This window comes from Lissotriton helveticus, chromosome 3_2 (genome assembly GCF_964261635.1).
Source record: "Lissotriton helveticus chromosome 3_2, aLisHel1.1, whole genome shotgun sequence".
Taxonomy (NCBI): domain Eukaryota; kingdom Metazoa; phylum Chordata; class Amphibia; order Caudata; family Salamandridae; genus Lissotriton; species Lissotriton helveticus.
Genome location: NC_136062.1, coordinates 264529660 through 264551437, shown reverse-complemented (window position 1 = coordinate 264551437; position 21778 = coordinate 264529660). Strand labels below are relative to the sequence as shown.

At 42.6% G+C, this 21778-nt stretch overlaps 1 protein-coding gene across 1 annotated transcript in view; it reads left to right on the top strand.

Annotated features, from left to right (window-relative positions):
- Nucleotides 1–21778, top strand: part of ADAM10 (ADAM metallopeptidase domain 10) — a 536961-nt gene that overhangs the window by 346973 nt on the left and 168210 nt on the right. The window contains exon 5 of the mRNA XM_078685166.1: nucleotides 19043–19146. Within this exon, the coding sequence (XP_078541292.1) occupies nucleotides 19043–19146 (104 nt within the window). The remainder of the gene's footprint in view (nucleotides 1–19042; nucleotides 19147–21778) is intronic.

Sequence of the window (21778 nt, the reverse complement as noted above, 5' to 3'; positions counted from 1 at the left end):
TGCCAATACTGAGCACTTAGTGCAAATCTTGCAAAAGTGCAAAGACCGCATAAAAAGTGCAATGTGCTTCCTATTTTACGCAATGTGCAAAAAAGCATAATACGTTATGTGCAAAAATTCGCAATAAAGTGTCATATGCCATTAGTATGCACTCCATGCAGGTTTCGTTAAGATACAACACTGCCAGAAAGTGCCATGTGCTTCCTGTGTTACTCAGTATGCTAAAGGTCCATACTGTAGTGTAGTTCCTATTTTCCCAATAGGCTCTGCACATTGGAATAATATCTTCAATAGTATAGACGTAGGACTGTGGTTAACTAGGTCTTCTACTGACGATATTAGACTTAAAGTTATGTGTGCCAGCTAGCTCAGAGTTCACTAGAAACTTTCTCGAATAGGCAAGGAGGAGTTTAACCTCCCTGGATAGACAAGAAGGGATTTAGTTTCTGACAACCATAGAACATGACAACTTTGTTCTCCCCTAATCAAGAGTATATCTCTAGAGTCGTGTGAAAACAAAAGACAACTATTTTACTCAGTCAGTACGCGCATTCTTAGTTTCACCAGTTTGTAGAGAAATAAGAGATGGGCGTGCTTCAATAAAAAGATGTTATTTATTGATCAGTCTCTTTTCTCATACAAGAGAAATGAATCGCTATTATTGCAATACTTATAGTTAAGTAAAGTGCATACAGTAAAAACAGAATTATAAAATAATACTGTAAAAGCATTTATATGGTTTCTTAGCCATATGATTACTTAAAATGGATAAAAGATATACATACATATATACATTGACTAATCGTACTCAACTGGTGCTTCTAACTACGCCTACCCCGGTGTACCTGACCTAAGCCTAATACTTGGGAGGGAGTAAGTAAGTAGCAGTTTAAGTTAAGTTTGTTTTGCCAAGAATCTGACTCAAGAATTCTCTGTAAGGGGTTAGTCAGTTCAGTACCTGGGATTTAGAAGGCTGGAGGGTTGGTATCTCTGTCTCAGGACTCGATATCCCAGTTACCCGCGAGGGCGGCTGGAAACGCCGGAGGCTGGATTTCTCGGCAGGAGAAAAGGCAGCGTCTCTCTCAGCGCGTCAAAAGGGAGGGGCAGCGTCCGTGGGCTTTTCTGCATCAGCTGGGCTCTCCGGCAAGTAGCGCTGCTCCAAGCTCGTCACCACCGTGTCCTAGCTTAGGGCAGCATCGGTATATTTATACCTGAAAGGTGCCGTGTTTGACGTAAGGATGGACATAAGATGTCAGCAAGAATGTCATAAGGACTGGTCGTTCTTACATTCTTTGCAGGAGTTCTCGAGCGAAATCAAAACAATGGCTGCGGGGATTTCCCAGGTCTGTTGGAGGTTTGATTTGTTTTGAGAACTCGGTGTGCTTCTCTAGGGGGCTGAAGGGATAGTGCTTGCTTAATGGGACAGCATGCGCTATGACCTAATCTGAAGACGGGTTTCTGTGCCGGTGTATGACATTAGTGAATTAATAACCGGACAAGGGTCAGAAATAGGAGTATCAATATAGGTACCTAGATAAACACACTACACCCACTCCACGAATTTATGTACATATTTACTAACCTAAGCAATAGTAAACATAACTAACAGTGCATGTGTATACCGGACCACCCCAAAAACATTATTTTTTTTTTTTTTAAATGGCGTATGCAAAATGCACGAAATGAGTATAGGTACTGTATGCATTTAAGCAGTATAATCATTCAAAAGGAGATGCACATTTTATATCGGCATGAATGATTTGCGAAATTACACATGAAATGGCTCTTGATACAGAAAAAAAATTGCGAGACCATATCATCACATATAAACACAATGAATTGCATATAAACTAGAGGTCGAGGTAATGTAATGTCTCTAGTATTCCTAAGAATAGAAGTTCTGTTCTCTAAGAATAGTGTTACTTTAAGCAGAAGATAAGTGCCAAAAAGTAAATATTTTGGAATTGGAAAAAAGTTTTCGCTATTCAGGGGAGAAGAGAAAAAAATAGTTCACACTCATTTTGTTTTCAGGAGACTGAAGGCCAAATTCAGAGTTCAGGGAACGCCGTGTGCAAGTTTGTTTAAAATCATTCTCTCTGTTCCGGTGAAAACATAATTTCAGATAGATTCTCGAAAAAACAGTCTACAGCTTCTGGCGAGAGTTCGACTAGGTTAGAAAATGTCGCTACCATGCAGTCACGCGCGTGATTGCTTTCACTGATGGTTTGATCAGAACTGCTTACAGAAGGTCGTACCTGGTCGATGCTGCTTTCATCTTGTACTTCACTACCCTTCAATCGTAGTGGTGAAGTTTCCACGAATGCTGTCATCAGGATAGGTAGCCGCTGGGGACAGCACAATGCATGAGCCTTTACCGGACCCAACAAAGTATCTGCATCCAATGGTACGTCTGATTGTAGTGTAAGACAGGTGTCCAACACGCATTCTTCGCCGCATAGCATGCACCTTAATACAGGCATTACACAATTCTGCCAGATGGGTCTGAATGAAAGAAACCAGGTCATATTTAGATCTCGTAGCCGGGCTAAGCCAAGGACTTTAGTTATGCGGTGCCGGTAGCGGATAGCTAGGATCGTTTCTTCCATTGTAGCTGGAGTCTTGTCTGTGACATGGCTTGCCATAACGAAGCAAGAGTAGCAAGAATAAAATGCCTGCTACGAGTCCCAACAGGAGTGGAAGTCCGCCAAAGATGGAATGGACGAAATTTGGAAAAATACCCAGGATCGCTTTGAATGGTGTTAAAGCGCCTGAAAAAACTGTCTTAAATACACTTGCGATACCACTTGTATCAGAAATATTTAAGATATCGTTCAGCATTTCTGCGAAGTGTAGGGGGCAATTTGTTGATAACATTGAATGAATCTCTGCCGTTGTCCTTGCAACTTGGAGATCATACGTTTCTTTTGATGACGTCAACTGGGTTGGCGTCTGTAGGAGCACAGTCTTCATTCTGCTTAAAGTATCAATTCGAATAGAAGAGATTTTTAAACTGGGCCATAACCTTCCCTCCCTGTCTGGAGCATCATTCGGGAACAATACTCTTTCACAGCACATGACCCTGGAAGTCACTTAGCGATCTTTCACAATTATGCCTAACTGGTGACATGAAAGGTTATTCGAAGTCCCTTCACAGGCCCCATGTAAACTAATACCCTGACACAGAAGTATGCCACTTAGCGATCTTTCACAATTATTACCACTAAGAAATACACTCTGTCCGTTATTACTGACACATGTGTGTGTATAGGGCAAGTTCCATGTAGACTTAATGTATCCTTTACCCAACCTTTCATACTGGCCTGTCTGTATATATTTTTGGCAGTATTGAAACTGGAAAGTTGTTATCGGAATATTTATTATCCCATGTATTGTCCATTCAATGACCGGTCGTTCTGACATCGTCAATGGTAATCTCTCAAGTTTTTCAATGCTCAGAATTGTATAGTCAGCACCCTTTTGTGCCAAACTGATTTGTTTATCAGTAAGGTTAAAGATATTAAATAGTGACGTTGTGTTGATTAAACGCCAAGGCACATAGCCTGAACGCAGATTTTGTAACGTCCAGCCAAGTTGTACAATAGAACGCAATTGAGACTGACCGTGTTGCAACATCAGTAAGTCTTGTTCTATTATATCGATTGCAGAAGATACAATACTGTCCAGTGAATATATTCTGGAAGACAGTCATTAACCCATTGTCCACAACAGAAAGTGATTTTTCCAAATTAACACGGTCAATTTCCCGTATTTTTTCTGCTGTCTCAATTTGAGTTACTTTCCAAGCTTCGTTGTAAGCTGCATATATAGAGGCCGCTATAAAACTTTTTAGACGCTGTTTGCGTGGTCCCATGATGAAATCACGCAAGTCAGCACCTTCTTTAAGTAAAGTTAAGTGTTGCTTAATTTCTGACAGGGTGGATGTATGTAGCCATTGAAGGCAGAGTTTCCCCACACTATAAGTAGTTACAATCCCTGGATGTTGTCTCTGGGAGTATCTTGGGTCTGGCCTGGTCAATGTGAACCCCTGTATTTTGTTCAGGAATCTGTCTTGACAGTTATTTGTGTCTGTGGGCCAGATCAACCATTTTTTCCAATCAGCATGTGTTCTGTTTTGGTTTAAAATATGGGATACGTCTATCTCAACCTCCGTAGTGCTATTACTGTTAGGTGTTGGTTTTGGAATAGACGGTTTATTTAAGTCTTTAATTTTGGCTAGGCCAAGACAGGATGTTTGTTGAATTGTATCATTCAAAAATATAATTTGTTCTGGGATCATGCAGGCTCTAAATAATGATTCTATACCTTGCACTTGCCAATCTTTTGTGCCCCAGATTGTATTAATTTTTTCAAAGAATGAGTCTGAATATATCAATTTTGTGTTTGTAAGCATGGTTTTCACTCCTGTCTTATTTAACAATTTGAAATAAAATGATTCTGCATTACTTGTGTTGAACCCTGAAAAGTATGAATATTTATCAAAATAAGTCTTTGAACTGCCTTCTGGTGGAGTTGCACAATGTTCCCATTGGTTAAATTTTAAAACATTTCTAGGTTGAGTAGATTTATGCAGATAATGATTATCATAATGGTTATAACAAAACATTTGATCGTAATTAGATGAACCTTGCAAATAATCATGTTCTGTAAATTCAGCTGACATTACTAGATCAGACATCATATCATTAATACTTTCAAAGTCCCAATCATCAGCGAATGTGCTTGGTTTTACAAAGTCACTTAATGAAATCTTGAATTGATGAGGATACTTCAGGAGCTCAACCGGACCATAGATTTCTTAATCAGTTTTGTCCCATGCTACCCCACCGGGTATAGGATTGGCTGTGAAGTTTACTGAAGAAAGATCTCTTTTCTCGATGTGTGAAGACTTGTGTGGTTTCAGGACCAAGTTGATGTTCTGACTTGCTGTGTCCATTGTAACATATTTTCCCTCAATGAAGTGTCCCAAGCATAGTACCATGATGAGCCAAAGTATGAGGATGAATACTCCAAGTGCCACCCATAGTTCAATCCATGGAGAAATTAGATAGGTTTCTTTTAGTTGATGAAAGAGTACCTTTGCTTTATCTTTACGACTTTTTGTTGTCGGCTGTTCCTCAGGTTCACTTGGATCCTCAGAAAAATCATCGTAGTTGATGAAGTAGCCTGATGCTGTTCTGTCAATTGTTTCAATTGCTTCTTGATTCCTTTTTGTTTTTGGAATTTTCTTTGTTTCATTAGCATAGTCTGTGGTTACATCATTGTAGACTGGTGTTTCTTGATTTAGGATTTTAATTTGGGTTTCAAGAGGTTTAAGTTCCATGGCTTTGTTGCATAGTCTTTGTTGATTCACTGTAGGTTTATCAATTGTGATTAGTCTTTCAGTTTGAACCTCTGTGTTTGTAGCAAACCTTGGTGTTCTGCTACTTCTTGGGAGTCCACTTGGCCTATTACTTGTTATCGGCCACATGATTGTGGTTTAACCAGGTCGATGGATACAACTCGGTTCTCCTTTTTACCAGCAAGGGGCGGTAGTACTACTGATCTTGTCCCGTTGACAGACAAGACAGGAACTGCTTTTCTGTAAGAAGGCCCAAATTCCTTCTTTACCGCGATCTTCTCTCTGACCAGATCCCCGATTTTTGGAATCCAGACAGGCCTTGCTGGCACAGGTGGTTTCTCTTCAGTGGCTGTTGGCTGTTGCTTCAACTTTATGTTGCTCAGGTCTTTTCTCTTTTTGTTTAAGTCCTGTAAAATAGCCAAACGATCTTTGATATCAAAGCATTTTTCTTTAACCACTGAAGTTTGACTATCAAGGTCCTGGATTAACATTATAGTCCCAAACAATAGTTCGTACGGACTGAGACCTCTCAGAGAATTTCTTGGCAGATTATTAAGACTACGTTGGACACTTATTAAATGTTTGACCCACCCAGCTCCTGAACCTAATACCTTTGCTGTTATAGATTGCTCTATGCCCTGGTTTTTTCTTTACACCATCCCGTTTCCCTCAGGAAGGAGGTGACAAGAGTACCGCAATGCTATGCCCATGCCGGCCATGTCCGTCTCATAAGCTCGAGAGCTAAAAAGCAGGACCCTGGTCAGAATGTAGCATGCAAATTGCGTATATGCCATTATAGACTCGCAAATCTTTGTATAACCGTTCAGACGTCAGCCGAGAGCTGGGGTCTATATTTTAAGTGAAAATAGTCTCTACATGTTAATATGACGCATTATTCATACTGGGTATTTCATGTCGATAGCCTAATCCTTATTGGGTGAAACGCCATGGCAGTACACCGTCTGGGTCACCAATGCGATCTCTGTTGCAGTCTGGGCAGTTTTTTTGCAAATATATGATGTTGCAGGCTCATTCCTGGCCACCAGTATGTTGATTGTAATTCTTCTAGAGAATCCTTAAGTGTAAGGTGTAAAGTAAAGTCCACATTTGTAAAGCGCACAATCACCCGTAAGGGTCTCTAGGCGCTGGGGGGCCGTCGGGGAGATTAAGCGAGCTATTGCCCAGAGTCACATGGTGCTGGGCTAACCTGCCGCCGGAGCCGGGGATCGAACCGTGGTCCCCAGATTCCAGCGTCAGTCGCCCTGGCCGCGGCGCCACACCTCTCCCACCCATATGTGATTCTGCTATTAACAAGCCTCTCCTGTCCATGTTTGGAATCACTCTATCCCCCACTCCAGGGATTCGAGCAAAAGGAACGGAGTTTGCATCGATTATGTATGTATAATTGAGTGGATACATGAGGGGTAGCGCTGAGCAGTCGCCTTTTGATGACGTTTTTACCGCCAGCATTGTTTCCCCGTCAGTGTATTTTACTGAACGCTTTTTTGTAGCTACGGAAGTCGATTTAGTTGGTTCCGCTGTGGCTGTCTCAGCCAATGAATTCCCTGCAACATGAACGCCATCACGCTGATGACTCGGTGAGTGTATCACGTGAGTCTTTGGTAGTTCTTTCTTTAAAAGAACTATTTGTTCCCAAATCGATTTTTGCTCTATTGTTGCACCCGTGTCATCTTTGTACCTGTTTTCAACCCATTTCTGCAAGTCGTTATTGTATGATTTTATGCAGTAATATGAATCGCTCACTATTCGTGTCGGGAATGCGCGATCCGCATTATCTAGCACCATTTTTAACGCTATTATGTCAGTTTGTTGTTCTGAATTGTTTTCCACGGAGTGTGTTTTTGAAAACAGAGGTCTTAATTTACCTCCGCGCCACACATCTTTTGTAATCTCGCATGTGGCGTTATAAGCTTGTTCACCCCAAACTGAGGGCTGAGCATGTCCGTCTGTATGTATTACCCAGGCGTACTGTCGTACGGGCAGAATGTCGATTGGCAGAGGATATTCTCTTTCATATTCTAGATTTTTTAATTTTGTCAAGTCTGGATCAAAATAGTATTTCACTCTGTCTGTAGCAAGAGAATCTTCCCATTGTATCCATCTAGGATTCAGTGCCATAGTAGGTAAATTACATGGGGTTGTTAATGCCTCAAAGGCTGATTCCGCTGTTCTGCCTGTAATTTGTCTGCCGTCAGCTTGGTATCTTTCCCTTGCTACAGCTGTTTGAACCGCGTGAACAATGTTTTCCTTAATGCCGAATGTTTTTTCAGCTTCTGTGTACAAATGTGATTTGTATGTTATTGGTAACTTTTCTCCCTCATTTGAGGTTAGGTATGTGAATCCGCATCTTCCTGGGATGACTCGAATCACAAGGTTGCGTGTGTTATCGCGTGTTTGCAGTTTTGTTTTAACTAACATGTCTGTTTGTAAAGATCTCAAAATTTCTGTGTGTTTTTGAGTCCAATTGATTCTTTTAAAATCTGTTTTTATTAGATCATAGAGAGGTTTAACCCTCTCTGCATAGTTTATAATGTAAGTTCTTCCGAAATTCAGGAAACCTAGAATTGATTGCAAGTTTTTCAGTGTCCTAGGTGCTTGGATTACAGCACATTTCTCTAGGAAATTGTCAGCCAGGCTTTTGCCTTCACTTGATAATTCATATCCTAAGAATAGGACAGTCAGATGGGCAATTCTTGACTTCTTGAAGTTGAATTTGTAACCCTCTGCTGCGAACCCAAGTATTATGGTGTTCACTCTTTTCAAGTGAGTATCCAAGTCATCATCTGTTAGATAGATGTCATCGACATAAGATAATGCCTCATCATCATACATTTGTAGTAATTCTGTTACTCTCGCTGAGAATAATCCTGGGCTGTTCTTGAACCCTTGGGACAAACGACAGAAATTTTTCTGCGAGCCATTTATTGAGAAAGCGGTCAAATATCTGCTTTCAGGTGCTATATTTTGACAAAAGAATCCATTAGAGATGTCTAATGTTGTTTTGTATTTTTTGCGCACTATGCTATTCATTAGTGCGGCACTGTGCGAGTTTTGTACTGCAAACGTTTTGCAGCATGAGTTAAGGTGTCTGTAGTCCAAAGCTAGACGATATGAATCATCTGGTTTGGAGACAGGAAACAAAGGATTGTTCATTTGTGAGGTGCATGTTTCAATCACCCCCTGGTATTCAAGTTGATCTAAGATCTCCCTGACCTGTTTTTTTGCTTCTTGCTTAATTGGGTACTGCCTCTGTGCAGTTGGTTGAGATTTTAACTGGATCTTGTGAGGAGGAGAGTCCTCATCCCATCCCACATGATTTTTATATAGTGCAGGAGCCTGGGCTACTGCCCACTTTCTTGCAAGTGTATATTTTTTATGAATTGGAATATGATTTGAGAAGGCAGTCATAATCATTTCTTCGCCATGAGGGCACTCCCTGACAAACTCTGATGGCCAGTCTTTTTCAGCTAGAAGGATGTCATAGCCCTTGGAGAGATTATCCCAAAATAGACCCCTTATTTTCCTAGTCTTATCTCCCTCTATACGTAAAGTTATTTCATATATTTTATGAGGTTTGCTAACTCTGGTATCTGCAGTTTCCACCTGAATGTACTCATTCGTGTCCACTGTCTCCAGATGATTCATCAGGATCTTGCGAGCTATGCTCACTTCTGCTGCGCTGTCTAGCATTGTCTGAGACCACTCTCCGTTTTTCAGCTGAGTCCTCAGGATCCTCGGCATGTTTGATTATTTTAATGCTGGCTACCTTCTTCTTTGGAAATTGTAACTTTTTACTATGATGAGCAGGTTCTTTGTCTTTGGACTTGACGAGCTCTTCCCTGTGTTCTGACCGTCCTCTTCTTTCCGATTTCTGCGAGGAAAAGATCGAGAGGGACGTGTATCAATATCTTGATATCTATCAGGTTTCTTCAAATTATCCCTATTTCTAAGGTTGTATTTTTTCTCAGAGGGCTCCCTCTGGGGAGACTTGTGTCCTTGGTCCGGAGATTTTTCTCTCCGCCGAGGAGACCTTCCTCTGGACTGGAATCTTTTTTCTTTGGGAGTGGATTGTTTATTTCCATCCCAGTTCTTTTTTGAAGTGTTTAGATTATTTTTAATAAATACCTTTTCAGGATTTTCTATTAGTTGGGGTTTCACTGGTTTCCCACCCAAACTATCTCTTCCTAGTTCCTCATAGGATTTTTCTATGATTCTGGCAAGTTCAAATGGTTGGTCTGCTATGTCTGTTTCCTTCAATCTTTGGCGGATTGCCACATTTGCTGCTTCCCCTTTTATGTTTGCTAGTAATATTGCCAAGACCTGCTTGAAGTCTTTCAGTAATTTCATACCCAGAGTTAAAGCAGGTTCTGGACCGTATTCATTTTGAATCTGTTTTAGCACCTCTGGTATTACCGCCATGGACGGAACACCATGTGTTTTTGTGTAAATGGAAGCAAAGACTGTACCCCAAGTGTCACAGTCCTCCACATGTGGTGCGATCCCCATTGGGAGACAGATATTCAGAATTCTGTGTTTCTCCACAGGTGTGGTATCTGGAAATACCGCCTCTATTTGAGTGATTTTTTGTGCTAACCAGAATGGAATTTGTTCACGTTTAATGGGTACTTTACCTAGACAGGACTGTATGTTCTGTGGTGTGATTTTATTTGTGTTCCCCTGATGAGGGGTCAGCTGTGGAATTTTAATAGCTGGTTGGACTGTTGAAGTCCGCATTACATATTGGACTAGTTGTCTGTGTATTTTAATCAGTTGTTTTAACTGTGTTAAAAGTTCTGTTATTGACATTTTTTCAATGTCTGGATGTGGTGTGTATCCGGCTAGAACCGGCCACGTCGCTCCTGGTCTACCTAGTGGACCGAGCCTGGTGATGTGATCATTATGTTTTAGGGCGCCTTTAAACCAGAGCAGGTGCTCTTGGTATTTGAGTGGTATTTCCACCTCCTCGAAAGGGGTGTACTCATCCGGAGGTTCCTCTATCTTGTAATAATGGAACTCCTTTGTTACAGCGTTTGCTGCTGGAAAATTTATCCATGAATAGAATACCTCTGTCTGCCGATATTCGTGTGCCTCAATTACGAATATGACTGTACCACCTCTCGGTGTTAGTCCATTTTCTATAAGTTTTAAAGTTATAGTTTTTCTTATGCTGACCGGGATGAGTATTGCACCGGGGTCTTGCTGTAGGAGACTTGTGTCTTCCTCTAGGAGTTGAGCTGCTATTCTAGCTGCCTCCCTATCTTCTTCAGTTTCTGACATTTTACTGTCAAGAAGGGTTTTTATTGCAGATCAGGTTTTCACGGAAACAAAGATTAGATGCACAATATTTTGGAACACTGTATCCTTCAACGTTGAATAAACCAAAAACCATACATAGGAGTCTCCTCCTAAGTTTGGCGGATTTAACCTTTCACCCACTCCAGACGTCTTTGGAGTTTTATGGGAAAAAGGGTCTGTGTGAAAAAGCACGACTGAGTTACTCTAATGTCTTGCGTTAGATTTATCGCCTATCCAAACCGTTGGGCGCCATGTAGTGTAGTTCCTATTTTCCCAATAGGCTCTGCGCATTGGAATAATATCTTCAATAGTATAGACGTAGGACTGTGGTTAACTAGGTCTTCTACTGACGATATTAGACTTAAAGTTATGTGTGCCAGCTAGCTCAGAGTTCACTAGAAACTTTCTCGAATAGGCAAGGAGGAGTTTAACCTCCCTGGATAGACAAGAAGGGATTTAGTTTCTGACAACCATAGAACATGACAACTTTGCTCTCCCCTAATCAAGAGTATATCTCTAGAGTCGTGTGAAAACAAAAGACAACTTATTTTACTCAGTCAGTACGTGCATTCTTAGTTTCACCAGTTTGTAGAGAAATAAGAGATGGGCGTGCTTCAATAAAAAGATGTTATTTATTGATCAGTCTCTTTTCTCATACAAGAGAAATGAATCGCTATTATTGCAATACTTATAGTTAAGTAAAGTGCATACAGTAAAAACAGAATTATAAAATAATACTGTAAAAGCATTAATATGGTTTCTTAGCCATATGATTACTTAAAATGGATAAAAGATATATATACATTGACTAATCGTACTCAACTGGTGCTTCCAACTACGCCTACCCCGGTGTACCTGACCTAAGCCTAATACTTGGGAGGAAGTAAGTAGCAGTTTAAGTTAAGTTTGTTTTGCCAAGAATCTGACTCAAGAATTCTCTGTAAGGGGTTAGTCAGTTCAGTACCTGGGATTTAGAAGGCTGGAGGGTTGGTATCTCTGTCTCAGGACTCGATATCCCAGTTACCCGCGAGGGCGGCTGGAAACGCCGGAGGCTGGATTTCTCGGCAGGAGAAAAGGCAGCGTCTCTCTCAGCGCGTCAAAAGGAGGGGCAGCGTCCGTGGGCTTTTCTGCATCAGCTGGGCTTTCCGGCAAGTAGCGCTGCTCCAAGCTCGTCACCACCGTGTCCTAGGTTAGGGCAGCGTCGGTATATTTATACCTGAAAGGTGCCGTTTTTGACGTAAGGATGGACATAAGACGTCAGCAAGAATGTCATAAGGACTGGTCATTCTTGCATTCTTTGCAGGAGTTCTCGAGCGAAATCAAAACAATGGCTGCGGGGATTTCCCAGGTCTGTTGGAGGTTTGATTTGTTTTGAGAACTCTGTGTGCTTCTCTAGGGGGCTGAAGGGATAGTGCTTGCTTAATGTGACAGCATGCGCTATGACCTAATCTGAAGACGGGTTTCTGTGCCGGTGTATGACATTAGTGAATTAATAACCGGACATGGGTCAGAAATAGGAGTATCAATATAGGTACCTAGATAAACACACTACAATACAATATCATATAAATGTTATGAGCTATACACAGAGTAGTAAGTATTAACAGTTAATGCATCGTGCAAATTTTGCGCTAAAGTGCCAAGTGCTAATAACATACATATTGTACAGATCTTGCCAAAGTGCCCTGTGCGGTTGGTGCTAAGTACCGTAATGTTAAAAAAACACCCATTTTACAATTTAATGTACAAACAAAAAATATGCTCAAAGAATAATGGATTTCCTAGCAGCTATACATTTTAAAATATATGAAGCAACATAAAAACAAAAGTCTGTGCTTTCTAGAGAGATCATTAACTTCATTGCCATTTTAATGGACCGAACATTATACTTTAAAAAGATAGGTTTCAGATAACATTTTCTAAAAGAAGAATAAAATTTACAAAACATTAGAAAGTGGCAGAAACTTTGTTTCGAAATATTATCGCATGGGCATGTAGAGTTAGTACTTATTTTCATGTGTGGGAAAGCCACAAGGTGGTGAACAATTCCTAACCTAAGGCGCGTTAAAACAAAACGATGAGAGTTTCTTGTCACTGCAGTTAAATATGTCTGGAAGCCATTTCTAAGATTTAATTCCTGATAAAAGACAAAGGTAGGTTGCTTCCCAGACAATCTCTCCCTGGCCTCCCTGTTATGAGCTAGAAATATTACTTTTAGCTCCTTATTTGATATTGATGTTGCAAAGTCTGGCTCCCTAACAATGTTACATTTAAACAGGAGGTTATACCAGTAGTGAATGTGTCTGAGCCAGGGAATACGAGAATAGTGATCCAGCTTCATACAGTCTCTTATAATAGATTGTGTAAATAACGTTTCGTTTTAAGACAAAATTGATCGCCATAATGTCAGGGGGTGTAGGGCAGCTAGATCTATAATTTAATCAATTCCCACTTACTGATTTATTAGTTCTGTGGATGCCGATGGGGGTACGCACAATAAACGTTTAAAGAACTTGTTTTTGTCATACTGGAGCGACTTTTCACAGTGGTGCCCCCAAACTCCTGCCCCATATAACGCAGATGAAACGCACCTAGCGTTAGAAATGGCCACCATGTCTTTTATTCTTCGGTCCCCCAGTTTATTCGAGAATCTAAAAATACTAATTGTGTTCCTGCTCATTTTAAAGTGCATATTTTCATGTTCGTTTGCCCATTTCCCATCCCCTGCAAATGTTACGCCAAGGTAGCAGAACATTTTGACTGCTTGCACTTTGATATTGTCTATATAAAAGGTCCTAGTTGACTTGACTTTCTTCCCACATGTCATAACGAAAGTCTTCATTTTATTAATTAAAAGTTTCCTCCTTTTTATAAATATTGCAAAGTTATCAATAAGTCGCTGAAGGCCGATTTGAGTGCGTGATAGTAAAACAGCGTTGTCCGCATATAATAAAATTGCAACAACTTTCCCGTCTATTAGTGGGGCATCCGCGGGTATCTGACTTAATGTTGCGTCGTTTTGATTAATAAATAATGAGAATAAAAGTGGGGCCAAAACGCAACCCTGGCGGATGCCTCTTATGACCTTAAAAAAGGGAGTACACTCACCAGCTGGTTCATAATGCACTTTACAAGATAACCTCTCGTAGAGTCTTGCTAAGAAGTGTACAATTTCCTTAGGTGCACCGGAATCGAGTAGTGTAGGCCATAATATGGAGTAGTCTACAAGATCAAAAGCACTACTCAGATCCGCAAAACATAGGAACAAATTGCCCTCCTTCACAGTAGTATATTTATTAAACAGGAGGTCAAGATTAATGCACTGTTCCATGGTTCCTAAACCTTTTCTGAACCCATATTGCGCTTGTGATAAGAGATCATTCTCTGAAACCCATGTTCTAACCTTTTTAGCAAAATCCGACTCATGATTTTGATAGACGAATCTAATAAAGAAATTGAACGATAATTGCACGCTTCAGATTTTGATCCTTTTTTAAAAAAGGGGATAATTAAAGACTGGCCCCATGACAGCGGGAGCTGTCCTACCGCCGCAACGTTAAAAATCCTTACTAGTATAGGAGCCCATAAGTTCATTTCGCTTTTATATAAGTCCACCGGAGCCCCATCGGGGCCGGGGGCTTTACCATCTTTGCTATTAACTAGTCCTTCATACACTTCATCTAGGCTTATTAGCAGGGGTAATGATGACCAAATAGAGTTATTACACATAGATATATCTAAAACCAACCTATCTGGGTTAAAAATGTTTGTGAAGTGTTCGATCCATGCATTAGTCTACATGCGAGGTTAGTTCAGGCACGCAGTCATTCTTTAAAAAGGGGCTATTTATAGTCTCCCAAAATAATTTACTGTTATTTGTGTCTGCTGCTAGGCTAAGTTTGTTCCAAGCATCCTCTTGGAGTTCTCTTTTTCGGTTCTCTAAAGTTATTTTATAATTGTAACGTAGGGTTTTAATATATATAATATTTTGTGGTTTAGTACATAGGGCCTGTTTTAGTTCACGTAGGGCCTGGGTATAATTTGTATCAAACCAGCCGGTGCATACTGCCTTAGTTCCACTATTTATTTTGGTCAGTAGACCTTCTATAACATTATTTATCTTAAGAAAATTACAAAGTAATGTATTTGAATTGGCCTCGTTGCAAAGACAGTAATCTATTTCCTTACTGCACTTTCTTACTACCTCCCTTTGTATCTTCTGGGGGTCAATGCCAGCCCTTTTAATTCTCATGCCATTGGGTCTTATAGCGGCGATGTTATTAATTCAAACACTATTAGGTGGTTGCTTATTTCCCCAGCACAATAGCGATATAGAGATGCTGTTGTGATCGCTTATTGCCTGTTCCGTAATCCATAAATTGGAGTAATTGGTGTTACAAGAAATCAGGATGTGGTCAATGTTGGTATTGGCATTCCTGCCTATGAAAGTTGGGCAGTTAATATTACCCCTACTCTTAGTGCAACTTAGGAGTTCCAAATCTAATTTTACTATTAGATTATTTAAAGTTGTGCCATGGCCACAATGGGGTAAATGCAGGTGGTCGATGTTATCATCAACACCAGTCTCCTTCCTAAATCCATACGTCTTGCTTTGGGCCAATGGCAGGTTTGAATGTTAAAGTCGCCAACCCAAAGGATAATGGTCTATTTACTTGATAATGCCTGCACCCTTTCAATTTCTTTCCCCAGTGGCTGTACAATATGCTCTCTGCTATTGTCAAAGCTGTTATAATAATTGATAAGAACTAGATCTTTGCCCTTGGAAAACTCTAGTCGCATCACCTGGCTATGAATATCCATTGATGTACAGCTTTTAATTTTGCATATAGTTAATTTATTAGATACCAGAAGTAGGAGACCGCCCTTTGCTCTACCTGCTACAGAATTTGCAGCACTTAACCAATGGGAGGTATATCCTTCGATAAAAATAGGCTCCCTACACCATGTTTCTTGTAGGCAGATGATATCGTAGCCTGCAATAATGAAATCCCTCCAAAATGGTGTGTCCAATTTCCTGTTAAGGCCTGCGATATTCCATGTTACTAAGCTATATCCTTCATCTGATTTAGCTAATGCTGGTTTACATAAAGGTGTAACTGAGCTCTCATTATGGGGACAGTACCTCAGTTGTTATTAGAGGCTATCCCCTTCTTGTTACACTATTTATACCACCTGTCGTAGTAGTACCTGTGGTTAAATTATGTATCTCAACCTCATCTAATGATGGTACGGAAGATAGCAGGGGGGAGATGACAAAACCTCACTACCCACGGCAAATGTGGCCTTCTGTGAACTCCCTGTTAGGCCGTTATCCTGGACTATATCCAAACCCAACATATGTCAGTCGTTGTCCTCTAAAGAATCAAAGGCCTGAAATCTATTATAGGTTGGAATAGTAAAACAGGACCGGGGTTTTAATAATGTTGTCATTTTATTGGAAGTAAAGTTAGAATTACTACTTTGATTAGCATAATTTTTGGACACCAGATGCCTGTAGAAATACCCCAGGGGGAGGAGGGTCGTATTGTACTCACATGCTGACGGGAGGGGGGCATTAGCAAGAGTGTTCCGTGCCCAACATGGAGATCTACAATTTATAATAATACAATCACCCTCAAAACTTTTCTTGAGGGGACCAACCCATCTCACCCTTTGTGTTAACAGTATCTGGTTTGCCCCATCTGTTGGAAAATCACAATTGTTGGACAACCAATATAAAGTTTTATTTTTAAGTGTTTCATGATTTTCCACTTGATCTTTCCTTAATTTGGGAACATTTGCAAGGACCGCAACATAGGCACCACATTCAGGCGGTAAATTAATAAAAGCTGGGGTCTTACTTATAGTAGTAGACGTTGGATCTATGTAGCTTCTCTTAGCATTTTCTATGGGAACTGTGTTTTCCTTAGCACTAGGGCCCGGGTTAGTGGCAATAATCACATTTTTTCCATTAGATGTGAGGGTAGTCTTTGGCAGTTCCCCATGGTCTGGATACTCTTTTGGTGGTCTCTCTGAAATAACCTTACTCTGGTTGGATGCCGTAGAGTGTCTATTACTACTCAAGGCAATAACTTCTTTATTTATACCATTATTACCATTAATTCCATTATTTATTTCTGACCTGGGTCTGTCCCGTTGGAACCCCATACTGATTTTTTACCAACTTACCACTTAATTTATGAACCTCCCTGGCCAAATTATCAGAGAGGCCTAATCAACTTAATTAATTTGTCATAGACAGCTTCTTTATTATAATTACCAGAGGCTATATCTAGATTTTGTTTGGATCTTGTTCTTGTGGTGACCATATTCCCTGCTGTGATGATTCTTTTATCCCTTTTCACCTTCAAATTCCCCTATCCTGATGTTTTCTTTTTATAACCCTTGTTTTTGGTGTGGGGGGGGGAGGTAAGTGAAGTGTATGGGCTAATGTCCATAGCAGGTAACCTAGGTGTATTTGAGATGCAAGATAGGTCATCGCCATTATTATTATTAGTCATACCCTCAGGTAAGCCCATGTCCAGAATAACTTCACTGGTAGGGCTGGGCACTTCGCTTATGTTGACCTGGTCAACCAGCATAATACTTGATCCCATAGAAATGCGCCTCTTGGTGCGGTCCATTTCCTCAGTGAGGACGCTAACAGCTTTTACCAGGTATGTATCGATAGTATTACACGCATTTTCAAGCATTGGCTTTGCACGTCTCTTTGCCATTGCTAGAAATTACCAGTACTCACTCCCTGTTAGAAACTTAGTTAAACTGGATAAAATACTCCTAAGTGAACAGGTATACATATAGTCTTGTTCTTACCCTTACAACAAAATATCAGATATTTACATAACTGTATGGATTACAAAAGGAAAAACAGGGGCAGTTCATAAGTCTCATAAAAACCTTGTTAGGGGTGGCCCAACTCAGCCTCCTCCAGCCTCTGATGGCCTAAGACGGTCCCGCCCTTGTCCCGGCGTCGCCCGCTCGCGTCCCGCAACGCGAAAGCAGTGCCTCTCTTTTGAGCGCCACCGGGCGCGGAAGTGGGCGTGAGCGCAGGGAGACCTGGGAGCTGTAGTCTCCCCACTCGGCGGCCACGTGATGGAACAGGCAGCGGCGGCAGGGGAGACCGGCAGCAAGTGGCCCCGTATTCAGGCAGCAAGTCAAGGCAGGTAGGTGAAAATCTGGCAGTAAAGTAGAGTAGCCCCGCTGTGTTTAACACAAAGCCCCCGCTCCACCAAAGCAGCGCCTCGCTTTTGAGCGCCACCGGGCGCGGAAGTGGGCGTAGACGTGGGCGCAGGGAGACCTGGGAGCTGTAGTCTCCCCCCTCGGTGGCCACGCGATGGAACAGGCAGCGGTGGCAGGGGAGACCGGCAGCAAGTGGCCTCGTATTCAGGCAGCAAGTCAAGGCAGGTAGGTGAAAATCCGGCAGTAAAGTAGAGTAGCCCCGCTGTGTTTAGCACAAAACCCCCCTGGTCTGTTATAAAGTGTGATGTTGTGAGGTATGTTCTGTAGGGTTGGGAGGTTTGTTGTGCGATGTAGAGTGTAATAGTGTTGTGTAGTGTATGGTAAAGTATATTTTTAAAGGATGGGATAAAAGGAAGGAATGCAGTATGTCTGGTTTGTTAAGGGTGTGTGTGTGTGTGTGTGTGTGTGTGTGTGTGAGAGGTGTTTGCAGCTGTGCTTAGAGTTTACCAGTGAAAATAAAGATCGGATTCAAAATCCACTATGGCAAAAAATGAATGCCACTTGTAAGTGTTTCAGAAAAGATAAATGCGCGCACTTTTATTCCCATTCTTTTAAAAATGGCAGCGGTCTTCTCTGAGCCCCATTTGCACTAACCCTTGCGTCAGATGACAGGGGGTGCCCTTCGCTACCTTGGATTGAATTTAGCACTTCGGCGTTAACATGGACAGTGTGACCCCCTCCTCAGGGTGGCACATGCATGTTGACGAGCATCGTCGGTTATTTATTCGTTTTGTGCCGCGCCAAAGCAAAGCGGACTGCTGAGCTGCAGCTGGGCATGTACTTTGAGGATGCACGCGGGTCAGTAATTTGTAAACTACATTCCTACGAGAAGGGAGGCCTTTACCAATCAGAAGCCTATCATATTCCGATGTTAAGACGCTCTTTGCTTTCCGGATTAAAGGTTTTACACCTGTAATATTTTACAGGCCTGTCAAGAAACAACGCGTTCGGCACACGGGCAGCTCATGGGGTGTTCGTGTTTACGGTGTTGACCTGTTAAAATATTTTATTGTAATTGCTTCTACCTGTAAATGTTTTTTTTGTTAATTACATTTAATTTAGGAAAGGTCCGTTCTTGTTGCCATAATGGACATATTTGCATTTCAGAATACCCGCACAAGTACGGGCCGCAGGGAGGCTGCGCAGACCACTCCGTGTTTGAGAGGATGAAGAAGTACCAGATGTCTGGCGCACAAGACCCCGTGACGCAGGTACCGCCCGAGCCCGTGCAGCGTGAAATATTTACTGTACGAACTGCACTTTAGTGCAACCAGCGTCATTATTCTGAGCCCAGCAGGGGTACTTGCTTATTGTCAAGATGTCTTTGTGAACGAAGCAGGAATAGAAGTCATCAATCAGCCCAGAAATATTTAAAGATTTTGCAATCTGTTGTAAAAGTGTCACAATTAAATGAACGTTAACATTTTTTTAATTAAAGCTGATCAAATGCTGTTAGTGTAGTAAACAAGATATCTTTATAATCACTCGAAATGAATTCATTTGATGCTTTTTAAATTACATTTAGTGAGCTGTCAGGTGTGATTGTAAACGCAGCTTCCTGTTCTAACAGTAGTCAATGCCAGTGCTTGATGGGGAGGGGTGTAGGTGGGATTCGTTTTTTCTTTAGTGCTATTCAGACTGGTACTTCGAGGCATTTTGCAGCGTAGATAACGTACATGGTATACACTGACTTTTTTATGCACACTATGCTCTGTGGAGAAAACTGCACATGTATTAATGGATGTTACAATATTGTTTAAATGCTGCAGGTGTATTGGCCGGTACTTAACATTAAAGGGCCACACTACGATGTTTTAACAGACTGGCTTGTCTTTAGGTTTTTAGTTTTGAAGTTATAAATGACATTTTTGTCAAGTAACTCGGCTGAGTCTCCCATATAGTGTACACAGCATACGTTTTGTAGATGCAGTAATCTAGGGCCCCCGAGTCTGCTTCTTATGAAGGTCAATTATGCCACATAGCATGTGGACTTTCTGGGTATCTGTATCAAGGATTATGTAGGCGTGCGGAAAGTGTTGTTGGGCGATTTGACTGCGGCGGATACCAAGCTGAGGGAGGCGGAAAGGGAGCGGCCCGGGCACCCGGAACTCCAAGAGACACTTTGCTCGGCTAAGGAGGCGGTGGCCACTGAAGTGGAGAGGCTCCGAGCCTTTGACTATAAGCGTTATGTGTTGCGCTCCCACGTAGACGGAGATAAGGCGGGCACCCTTCTGGCCTGGCTTTCGAACCCCACTAGGCGATACTCTCCCATACTTCAGTTGCGGGATGAAGCTGGCATGATGCAACATACTCAGATTGGTATAGTTGACGGTTTCCAGAAATATTATGAGGGCCTGTACAAGAGCACCCCGGGGAATCGGACGGGACTGGCCGGGCCCTTTTTGAGCGGCTTACCCCTGCGGCAGCTAGAGACGGAGCAGGCGAAGGCACTGGGATCGGACATCGAACTAGGGGAAATAAGGAAGGCGGTGCGGAGTATGGCACGTAACAAATCGCCGGGGATAGACGGGCTCCCCATAGAGTTCTATAGTAAATATTTGGACACTTTGGCGCCGCGACTCCTGACCGTTTATACAGAGGCCAAAGCAGCGGGCCGTCTGCCGCAGTCAATGCGGGAGGCATTGGTAGTACCACTGCTGAAGCCCGGCAGGGAGAGTAGCGACCCCGCGTCTTACCGGCCGCTCTCTATGCTCACCGCTGATTACAAGATCTTGAGCTCCATACTGGCGGCGAGGCTCCTACCGCATATGCCGGAACTGGTGCACGACGACCAGAACGGTTTTATACCGACTCGAAACACCACGATTAATATCAGAAGGTTGGTTCGCCTCATGGATGAGCTGAAGGGGGGGGTCGGGACCGAATTGGTGCTCTCGGTAGACATTGAGAAAGCCTTCGACAGCCTAGAGTGGGACTACCTCTATGCTGTTATGGAGAGATTCGGTCTGGGAGCTGGTTATATCCAATGGACTAAGGTCCTCTACGCGGAAGCGATAGCAAGAGTGAGAGTTGGGTCGACTGTATCCCACCGCTATCCGGTAGAAAGGGGCACTCGGCAGGGCTGCTCCCTTTCGCCGCTTTTATTTGCACTGGCTATCGAGCCACTGGCGGCTGAGGCCCGGATGGGGCGGCACTTCCACGGGGTGTGGGCCCGAGACGGGCAGCAGTTCATCTCGCTTTATGCTGATGATTTACTGCTATTCCTCCACGACGGTGCTGAGGACCTGCAGGGCGCGGAGGCGCTGCTAGAGCGCTTCGGCGCGATGTCGGGCCTGAGGGTCAATTGGCCCAAAACAAGTTTGTTCCCGCTGTTGGAGGGGGCTGCTCGGCCGCAACACCGCTCGGAGTTAGCCTGGGAACCCGCCTGTATTAAATACTTAGGGGTCCATATTTACCACAAGGCGGACGACTTGCTTGAGGGCAACCTGGGGCGGTGCGTGCGAGGACTGAAGGGCTGTGTGGCCTTCTGGGCCACGTTGCCGCTTTCGGTGGCAGGCCGGATCTCCTTGTTGAAGATGGTTGCCCTGCCGAGATTATTGTATTACTTTCGGACGCTCCCAATCTGGATACCTAGCTCCTTCTTTAGGCAGCTCCGATCTCTGATTACGACGTTCATCTGGGGAGCAGGGCGGAGCAGGGTGGCGCTGGCAACGCTTTCTCGCCCGAAGGATGAAGGGGGTTTAGCGGTGCCGGACTTTGAGCTTTATTATTTAGCGGCCCAGCTGCAGGTCTTCACGCAGGAGGTGGCGCGAGTGTTCCGGGGCCCGGAAGAAGGGAGGCTACGGGGGACGCCCAGGCATGTGTTGGCGTATATTACCCTCC